We start from the raw sequence: 10,998 nt of genomic DNA, 5'->3' as shown, positions 1-10,998 counted from the left end.
GGGCGGAGACTCGCTTGGGGCACAACTGATTGGCGCAGCTTCACGAAGGCGGGCTCGTTTAGGAGCAGTCGATTGGCTACAGTCAGCAGGGCGGGAACTCTTAGGAGTAATCGATTGGCTGCAAGAACTGATCGCAAAGTCGGGGTAAGTTCTTTCTTGCTGTCAAAATGCACCCCGGTTGTTGGTGACGTAGCCTCCTATTAGTCAATCAGCGAGAAAAAAAATAGTGCAGTTTTTTTCCCCCCCCCCGAATCCGTTGTACGATTGGTTCAATAATTATCGTGCGCAGGCGTAGATTATTCCCCGCCCTCTCCTGGATGGTTGCAGGGCAAGCATGTTTAGATGCTTCCCTTAGTACCTTTTATTGCAGTTTTGTTTGTTTTCTTTACTGGTTAGTTAATACATTTGTGTGCAACCAGTGATTCACTGTGGGGCCTAGGTAAAAGCTGGAACCGGTGCGTACCTCCTTTAACCTGCATCTAAGAGCCCCAAGCAGATTGGTTCTTAACAATAATGTCGGATCTTCAGGAAATTTACTTACCCCTCTCTTTCACTAAGGCGTGCTAGCCGATTTAACACGCCTTAGTAAAAAGATCTCTTAGGTAATACCATGCATTAAACCGCCTGCCGCGCTAGCTGCTAATGCCTGCATTGAGCAGGCGTTAGTTTTTTAGCTGGCCGCTGGGGTTACACTGATGAAATGTCCGATGCGCTAACCCCACTAGCGCAGCTTGATAAAAGGACCCCTTAGTTTTGTTCAGTAACACAAATACATATCTCTTATTTATAAAACTTTAATATACCTTCTTTTTTGACAGACAAATTGCAATTCAAGATGGATAACGATATAATAAAATTAACTTCATCATCTAGGAAATAGGTAAGCTTTCAATGCCTTTCTAAAAGCATGTGCGCATGCTCAAGGCCTGAGAGTTCACGTCTCTCGAGAACATGAACTCTCAGGCCTTGAGCATGCACACATGCTCAAGGCCCAGCACAGGAGGCAGATCTTTGGGCACCGGCACCAACGCACAGGACATGCTGGTGCTGGTGCCGGTGCGGAGGCTACACTAAAGTAAGAAGAGGGTTCGGGTGGGTTGGGGGGACCTCAGGTCGCGCGGGGGGGGGGGGGGGTGCCCAATGGCGGCAGGGGGTGCCGGATCGCGGGGGGGAGGGTGCCGGTTCGCGGGGGGGCCTTCAGGGGGAGTAATGCCTGTTCTCGTGGGGGGGGGGGGGGGAGCAGCGCTGCTGGCCTCGGGGAGGGGGGGAACATATCAAAGTGAGTTTCCATTATTTCCTATGGGGAAACTTGCTTTGATAAACGAGCATTTTGGATTACGAGCATGCTCCTGGAACGGATTATGCTTGTAATCCAAGGACCACTGTATTACATATGGGAAGCAGAAACTTGAGGTACAACTATACGATGGGAGGGATATTATTGAATGAGAGTACACAGGAAAGGGACTTGGGGGTAATGGTGGACATGACAATGAAGCCGATGGCACAGTGCGCAGCGGCCGCTAAGAGAGCGAATAGAATACTTGGTATAATCAAGAAGGGTATTGCGACCAGAACGAAAGAAGTTATCCTGCCGTTGTATCGGGCGATGGTGCGTCCACATCTGGAGTACTGCGTCCAGTTTTGGTCGCCATACCTTAAGAAGGATATGGCGTTACTCGAAAGGGTTCAGAGGAGAGCGACACGTCTGATAAAAGGTATGGAAAACCTTTCATACGCTGAGAGATTGGAGAAATTGGGTCTCTTTTCTCTGGAGAAGAGGAGACTTAGAGGGGATATGATAGAAACTTACAAGATCATGAAGGGCATAGAGAAAGTGGAGAGAGACAGATTCTTCAAACTTTCAAAAAATAAAAGAACAAGAAGGCATTCGGACAGATTCAAAACGAATGCTAGGAAGTTCTTCTTTACCCAACATGTGGTGGACACTTGGAATGCGCTTCCAGAGGACGTAATAGGGCAGAGTACGGTAACAGGGTTTAAGAAAGGATTGGACAATTTCTTGCTGGAGAAGGGGATAGAGGGGTATAGATAGAAGATTACTACACAGGTCCAGGACTTGGGCCGCTGCGAGAGCGGACTGCTGGGCACGATGGACCTCAGGTCTGACCCAGCAAAGGCATTGCTTATGTTCTTATGTTGTTTTTAACTGCAATTATTTTAATAAACTTTGCCTGTATTATTGTACTTGTTACTGCAGATTTTGTTGGTTCTTCCTTTTTTTTGTTTGTGCTGAAAAATACGTTACCCAATACAGGAGAGAGACTTTTTTTTGGCTGGTCTTGGATGTCTGCCAACCTCATCCTAGTGCAGGAGTCTCCAAAGTACCCCCTCAAGGGCCAAATCCAGTCAGGTTTTCAGGATTTCCCTAATGAATATGCATTGAAAGCAGTACATGCACATAGATCTCATGCATATTCATTGGAGAAATTCCAAAAACCTGACTGGATTCGACCCTCGAGGAGGGACTTTGGAGACCCCTATTGTAGTGTATTAAGGGACCTGCAACACTGATTTCAATGGATAGAATCATGGACTATAAATACTACACTGTTTTTGGATGTACGCTTGAAAACTAGGAGTGGCCAAAATATCTCCCTTTTAGAATGGGTAACATGGCAGCTCTGCAACTAAGGAGTATGTTGCCTACTACCCAAAACAATGATATCTTTGATCCTGGCACTCTTAGTGAGGATCCAGGGTAGAATGAGGTGGTAGAGCAGGGCAAGTTGGAGTCTGGGCAGAGCTGCATTAAGTAAAAGCTGGTTCCTCTGATCTAAAGAGGTAGATTATCAGGGTTTAATTTCTGGGGGAGCACAATTCCACCACTTTTCAGTCTCCAGAGTAGAAGGGGTGCTCTGCTTCAGCCCCTTTCTTCCAGCAGAAAACTCATTTTGCTCCTTCTATTGCACCTGCCCTAGGCCAACCCACCTCCACAATTCCACTTCAGTTTTGTCTACAAATTAAGCCCTGAATAGACATGATCCAATGGATCTAGAGCAGGGGTGCGCATAAGATCAATTGCGATCGACCAGTAGATCGCGAAGGCAATGTGAGTCGATCGCGGATCCCATCCCAGGCTCTGTGATAGACTCGCGTTGCCTTCTGTTCTACCTGCTTCCCGACCCTGTAAAGAGGACGTTAAAGTGCCGGGCCGACCAACATTCCTCACTCGACGTCAATTCTGACGTCGGAGAGGAAGTTCCGGACTAGCCAATCGCTGCCTGGCTGGCCCGGATCTTCCTCTCCAACATTAGAATTGACATCGGGTAGGGAAGGTTGGTCAGCCCGGTGCTTCAGTGTGCTCTTTACTGAGGCGGCCTGTTCCCTGATGGCGGTGGTGGCCTGTTCCCCGATGGCGGTGGCTTGGGGGAGGGCAGGGAGACAAACAGAAAGGGGGCATGGAGAGAGAAAGACAGACAGAAAGAAAGGGGGGCAGGGAGACAGAAAGAAAGAAAGAAAGGAGAGGAGGGCAGGGAGAGAGGAAGAAAAAGTTGGGGGAGGGAATGAGGTCTGGAGGAGAGGAAGTATACAGGAGGCTGAAAGAAGGGAAGAAATATTGGGATGTACAGTCAGAAGAAGAAAGTACAACCAGAGACTCATGAAATCATCAGACAACAAAGGTAGGAAAAATGATTTTATTTTCAATTTAGTGATCAAAATGTGTCCGTTTTGAGAATTTATATCTGTTGTCTATATTCTGCATTATGGCCCCCTTTTACTAAACCGCAAGGAGCCTATGAGTGTCGAGAGCAGGGCGGGACATTCAGCGCAGCTCCCTGCGCTAAAAAACGCTCTTGTGGTTTAGTAAAAAGGAAGGGGGTATATTTGTCTATTTTTGTATGGTTGTTACTGAGGTGACATTGCATAAAGTCATCTGCCTTGACCTATTTGAAAACCCGCGGAATATAAATGATAATTAACATTTTCTCTGTGTACAGTGTGCTTTGTGTTTTTTAAAATTTTATTGTTGGTAGATCATTTTGACTTGGTCATTTTAAAAGTAGCTCACAAGCTCCAAAAGTGGGGGCATCCCTGATCTAGAGGATCCAACTTTTGCCTCTTTCCCCTCATGTGTGCTGTTTGAGAACTTATTTAGAAAAGCCATGCTGAATTGGATCAAAGTTAGTCAAGCCCAACATTATATCCAATAGTGGTTAGTCTGGGCCACAAAAACCAGGCAGAACCCAAATTATAGATCTATTTATAGAATCTCATTAGAGGGCTAAACAGTGGCTCTCTCAAATCTACCTGACCAATAAGTTCTATGGCCGCTTCTTCCAGAAGCTTGTCCAAATTTTTTTTTTTGAACACTGCTATGCGGGTCATCTTGATCACATTTTCTGGCAACAGATTCCAATGAAAATAAAATGCATTCGTACACAATAAATTATGGGGTAATGAAAAGATTTACTTAGCTTTGTTCAGTGTCACAAATGCAAAAACTTCTTACATACATAATTAGGGAAGCCCCACCACCAGGAGTGCATGTCCTTGTCCTCAAAATGATAATCAGTTTGGTTCTTGCACTCTTGGTGAGTCCGGGGTAACTCTTAGTATTGCTGGGTATGGATGCTGACATAAATTATTTTTACACAAAAAGGAGTTTGTCTCTGATGGGTTTAAGTGAGATGCTTTTGGTCTTCACTGAAACGTAGCTCTGTGAATCAGCTGCTATCTGCATATATTTGTCATACCGCCTTTCACTGGTTATATAGCAAGGCAGTGTGCAATATATTATATAAAACACCATAATTAATGCCACAGCAATAGCAGCAGCAAGAAAAATTATCTCGGGAGGATTCTCCAATACTTGCGCTAAAATCCGACAGGCTGCTGTTGGGGCTATGAATGTAACAATTTGAAGTCAGCACCCATACCCAGTCATTCTCTAAAAACCACACGTGCAAATGAGGGTCACAGAGGGTTGCTAAATTTACATGGGATGAGTTGCTGGTGATAGTGATAGGCACATGCGTAGAATACACCCCGCAAATTTTTTTAAAAAAGAGACACCTGAACCGTAGATCGACAGGAATGATGTCCACTCCCTCCTGCAGCTGTCGCTGATGTCTCCTAGCAGCAGGAAGGAGGCCCAACCCTTCCACCGTTACCCCCTCACAACAATCAAACACCTGCCCCCCATTCCCTCCTGCTGTCGCCCAACCTCCCCACCCCTGTACTTTTGGCACAAAGGCTGGCCAGAGGAATGCATACTCCCTCCAGCCAGAAGGCCTGCCTCTACAAAATGGTGCGCCTTCCCTTTCCTGGTGTATTCTGGGATGCACTGGTGATAGTCTTAAGGCTTTGATTGGCCCAGGCGTTTAAGGCTCCTCCTATAGAAGGAGCCTTAGGCGCCTGGGCCAATCAGAGACTTAAACCCCTCCACAGCACATCCAGGGATGCACCGGGAAGGGGCCTAAGCCCCTGATTATCCCTGACGCTTAAGGCCCCTCGGCCAATTAGAGTCTTAGACCCCCTCCCTGACACATCCCAGGATGCACTGGGAAGGGGAAGGCCGGACATTTTGAAGAGGCAAGCTTGCCGGCAGGAGGGAGTAGGCATCCCTCTGGCTGGCCTTTGTGCCAAAGGTAGGGGGGGAAGGGGTGTGTGTCAGGGGAGGGAGTGGGCATCCTTCCTGCTGATCTTCGATTTGGGGGTCTCTTCTTTCTTTCTTTTTTTAATTTGGGGGGGAGGTCTAAGGTTGTCAAACCTTACTTCCTTGACAATGCCTGAGCCAATCAGCACTCAGGCACTGATCGGTAAGTAAGGCTACAACAGCTCAGGAAGCTTGGAAAAGACCATGTTCTAATAATTGGCTGGTAAATTGGCTGGTGAGCCATTCTGATAATTGGTTAGTAAAATACTGTCCCCCTAAACCTGCTAGAGCAAGATCATTCCGGGACCATCATCACACTTATGGGTCCCTTATTGTTTGTTGCATCTAATCTCAAAGTGTTAAACATCGACCTATGCTTTTATATTTCTGTTCCACTTCTCTACTAATAAATATAGCACTTATCTTATCCAGCATGGATGGTTGAATCTCATGGCTCCACAGGTTTTCTAATCCATTGTGAATGTGTAAAATGTGCCAATGTGCTGACAAGTGTGCTCCCCAGGGGGAGCAGTGAAAGAATAAACGCTCACTTGTCAGCACATTTGCATATTTTTACACATTCACAATGGATGAGAAAACCTGTGGAGCCATGAGATTCAACCATCCATGCTGGATAAGATAAGTGCTATATTTATTAGTAGAGAAGTGGAACAGAAATATAAAAGCACAGGCCGGATGTTTAACACTCTGAGATCAGATGCAACAAACAATAAGGGACCCATAAGTACGATGATGGTCCCGGAATGATCTCGCTGTGGCTCCTATGCAGGAGAGACTGAACACTTATTAATAGCGGGAAGAAATAATTTTAATATTTAATAATTAATATTATGATTAGAGTTTATATATATATATATATATATATATAGTACAATTGAATATAAATAAGCAAGAACAATGGTTTTTTTGAACAAATGAAGCTGGTAGCTAATTTGAACTAGTTTGAAAACATATACCGGCAATTTAGACTCTGTACTCCCTAATTATTTATAGTTGTACATTTTAAATGTCATGTATAGAATCTGGGGGTTAGCGTACATTCTCCCGATGCATAAATGTGGGAACCCTATACAGAATCTACCCCAAGAGAGTTGGGAGCTCTCTCCACTCACTCAGCATCCTTTACTAATGCTCAATCACATATTCAAATTTTTGGCCCACCTGTCCAAAACCATGTCCTCGTTATCTCTGAATCCCTAAGCATCTACACCGTTATTTCCATGTGTAGATGCTTTTAAAACTATCTCTTGTATGGGTCAGTGTGATTCCAGTGTAAGAATTTGATAGGGAAAGACCCTAAAAAAAAAGACGAAAATAGCTTATTAGAAACGGAATCAGAAGAGGGAAATCATAATGGCTTGGTTTTTTGATCTGTGGGCTGCTGGTCCTGCTATTTCCATGTTGGGAAAGGAGAGGGGAGAATCTGGCACTTGACAATAGGCAAGGATCAGTCTTAGGAGGAGGCTCTGTTAAAACTTCAGCCAGTGATAGCACCTCACAGGGAGAGGGAAAAGCGTGAAGGCAAAAGAAAAAGTGATCCATGTGATTTGTCTATATAATCATAAGATCAAGATGCGTAAAAAGGAATAGAAAAACAATATTTATATTTATATATTTTCAGATGCCATGCTCCCACTGAAGGCATTTTAAAAATGAAAAATCAGAGAGGCCGGACAGGTCGACATAGGAGAAGGAAACTAGTTGGAAGGTCTGCTCTTGGTCCAGGTGTGTATATTGTTTGGTTTCTTTTAATTCTTCTTTTTTTTTTGGACTTTGCTCACACTTTTTTTCAGTAATAGCTCAAGGTAAGTTACAGTCGGGTATACTAGGTCTTTCTCTGTCCCTGGAGCTCACAATCTAATTTTTGTACCTGCGACAAAGGAGGGTTAAGTGACTTGCCCAAGATCCTAAGGCGCAAGTAGTGGGACTTGAGGCGGATACTCTGGGATGTCAAGCCCTGTGCTTTAACCATTCTGCTGCCCCTCAAATATCTCTTCTCTCTCCTTAGACACCTCCCAGAGAACTCCGTTCCTCAGATCAGCTGCTCTTCCACTGCCAATTCCAGACTTTGTTTCTTTCGTCTAGCTGTCCCCTATGCCTGGAATAAATTACCCGAATTTGTCCGCCAAGCCCCTTTCTTTCTCTTGTTTAAAAGCAGACTGAAAACTCACTTTTTTGATATAGCTTTCAATCCTTAACCCTACTCTGCCCTCCAACCCAGCCCACTGATTAACCGTTCCCCTTAACTGTATCCATGACATCCTGTTTGTCTTGTCTGTTTAGATTATAAGCTCTTTCGAGCAGGGACTGTCTTCTTTGTGACTCTATACAGTGCTGCGTGCATCTGGTAACGCTATAGTAATAATTCACAGTAATAGTAGTAGTGTGAAGAGTTTCAGTCTTTGGGAAGCAGAGCTGAGATTGTGATGTCATAATGCCTCATTCCACCAATAAGAGCCAACCTCATCAGTGATGTCACAATGGCTTGATTGTCCTGTACTTCCCTCTGCCCTCCAACCCAGCCCACTGATTAACCGTTCCCCTTAACTGTATCCATGACATCCTGTTTGTCTTGTCTGTTTAGATTGTAAGCTCTTTCGAGCAGGGACTGTCTACTTTGTGACTCTGTACAGTGCTGCGTGCGTCTGGTAACGCTATAGTAATAATTCATAGTAATAGTAGTAGTGTGAAGAGTTTCAGTCTTTGGAAAGCAGAGCTGAGATTGTGATGTCATAATGCCTCATTCCACCAATAAGAGCCAACCTCATCAGTGATGTCACAATGGCTTGATTGTCCTGTACTGCCCTCTGCCCTCCAACCCAGCCCACTGATTAACCGTTCCCCTTAACTGTCTGTTTAGATTGTAAGCTCTTTCGAGCAGGGACTGTCTACTTTGTGACTCTATACAGCGTTCTCCATCTTGCCCCTTATCCTGTCCTCACAGTGGTCAAATCCAGGTCACTAGTACCTGGCAAACCCCCCAAAAGTAGCAACATTCCATGCTACCGACCCCAGTAACCTGTCCTCATGGTGACCAATCCCAGTCATAAGTACCTGGCAAAAACCCAAAGAGTAGCACTATTTCATGCTACCGATCCAGGACAAGCAGTGGCTTCCCCCATGTCTCTTTCAATAACAGACTATGGACTTTTCGTCCAGGAAACTGTCCAAACCTTTTTTAAAACCAGCTGCATTAATTATTACCGCAATCTCTGGCAACGTGTTCCAGAGCTTAACTATTCTCTGAGTGAAAAAATACTTCCTCCTATTGTTTTTAAAAGTATTTCCCTGTAAACGAACTGGGGTCCAAAAAGCTCTATGTAACAAAAAGAACCAAGTCTGCCTCGTAGATGCATTGTAGTTTAGAAGCGGGGACTTTAGATCATTTAATTTTTTTCTGTCCCTATATAAATGGTCCCAAATTAATTCATTGTTAGAAAATCATGTTGCCCTTTCCTATGATTCTATTTTATTTGGTACATCTATGAGATTTAAGAGTCCAATTTCAGCAAATAATAATAATAAACTTTTATTAATACTGACGGGGGTTGCCATTCATCATATTACTGGAAATTGGAAGGATTATACTAAACTTAATTATACCTTTTGGTGGAATTCAGTTTGTCATATTTATAAAATGGAGAAAGTGCTTGCTATACAGCAAGGAAATTATCATAATTTTAAAAAGATTTGGGGGCCATTGATTGCATATTCTAATGATCAGACACCTTAAACACCTTGTTATTATATAAGATATAGGTAGGGTGGGATTGGGATATATGATATTTGCTAATTGGTTTATTATTAATGGATAGGGTGGGTGGGGAGGGATTCTTTTATACTTTAATGATTATAAGTAAGAATGTCAAGTGATTTGTAAAAATTTTTTTTTTTTTTTGACTGAATATTATACACTTGTTGTAAGATATGAAAATGAATAAAGATTTTTTTTAAAAAAAGTATTTCCCTGTAACTTGCATCCCCTAGTCTTTGTAATTTTTGACGGAATAGAAAATTGATCCACTTGTACTCGTTCTATATACTATTCAGGATTTTGTAGACTTAAACAATCTTATCTCCTCTCAGCCGTCTCTTTTCCAAGCTGAAGAGCCCTAACCTTTTAAGTCTTTCCTTGCACGAGGAGTTCCCACTTCTTTAAATAGTGTCTGAAACTGAAGTTAGTGAGGCCAGATCTGTGTGTGTATGTATGTAAAGTGGCACACCGACAAATCCGCGCACGACAATTGCGCGTATGGACAAGTGCACGCAAGACAATGCCGCCCCATCAATTGTGCCCCGTGAAATCTGCCATAAGTGGATATCTGGAAGGCCCTGATTTGCTCAGACTCCTAAAGACCCCTCCCAAGAGACTGGGCCTGAAGAATGTGAGCATATCGGGGCCTTCCAGATTCCACTTAGCAATCCCCCAAAAGAATATGCGACGATTACAACTAATGCAAAACACTGCGGTCAGACTAATCTTCGGTCTAAAGAAGTTCGATCACGTGACGCCATACTTCAAACAGCTACACTGGCTGCCGATGGAAGCTCGTGTAAAGTTTAAGTTCGCCTGCCTCTGTTTTAAAGTTTTCTACGGTCTAACCCCTAAATACATCACTGACCTATTCTCCTTCTCAGGAGAAGCTCCCACTCGCACTTCGTTTCTCCCCCGGTTAGAGGATGCAAACTAAAAAAACACCATGAGCATCTTCTCTCACATCAGGCTGCTCTATGGGGTAAAGACCTAGAACAACTCCTATTGCCCACCACTTATGAGGTATTCAGGAAACGCCTCAAAACTCACCTATTCCTGAAATACCTAGACAGCTGACCCACTTCCCTCCTTCCCCTCTCTTGCCCTTTCTCCCCATTGTTCCCACATCCCTTAAGTTAACTCAACTTGTACGTCAACTCAACTTGTACCCCACTAATCTTCTGTAAACCGCATAGAACGTAAGGGTATTGCGGTATATAAACTGTTATTATTATTATTATTATTAATAAAGGGTTCCCAAAATCATCATGTAAATCTTACCCTAACACTAGATACCAAGTGAATCTTTTAAGAGGGTTATTTTGTATCCCCCAAGAAGACAAAATAGTATCCGATTGTTGGGTCACCTCCCATTCGGTGCGCGCAGTTTTCGGGGCACATTTTTCGTGTGTGCATTTGATGGGTCACCATGTAAAGTTACTGCTACCTTGTCTGCCGGCAGGACACGATTTCTTGAGCATTTACTTTCCTGCTTGTCTAGGGAAAGTCTTTAGTAAACAAGGTGCAATTGTAAAATTGGGTTGAATTTTGGAGAATTATGCTTTGCACTTCTGTGTGTTGTTCAAAAATGATTATATGTGGG

At 43.8% G+C, this 10,998-nt stretch overlaps 1 protein-coding gene across 8 annotated transcripts in view; it reads left to right on the top strand.

The window, feature by feature from the left end:
• The window catches only part of SETD4 (SET domain containing 4), a 59,111-nt gene that overhangs the window by 812 nt on the left and 47,301 nt on the right, over positions 1–10,998 (top strand). For 4 of the 8 annotated variants that reach the window (XR_004539916.1, XM_033949132.1, XM_033949131.1 and 1 more), the window contains exons 2-3: positions 819–880; positions 7,263–7,366. Coding sequence is in view for 7 of the 8 variants with exons in the window: in XM_033949132.1 (XP_033805023.1) it covers positions 7,294–7,366 (73 nt within the window). In the remaining variant the exon portion in view is untranslated. Of the gene's footprint in view, positions 1–12; positions 145–818; positions 881–7,262; positions 7,367–10,998 lie in introns of those variants that run through there. The other 4 variants (XM_033949128.1, XM_033949130.1, XM_033949127.1 and 1 more) reach the window with 3 other exon arrangements.

The sequence above is a fragment of the Geotrypetes seraphini genome, chromosome 6 (genome assembly GCF_902459505.1).
Source record: "Geotrypetes seraphini chromosome 6, aGeoSer1.1, whole genome shotgun sequence".
NCBI lineage: Eukaryota > Metazoa > Chordata > Amphibia > Gymnophiona > Dermophiidae > Geotrypetes > Geotrypetes seraphini.
This window is presented reverse-complemented; position numbering and strand designations above follow the sequence as displayed.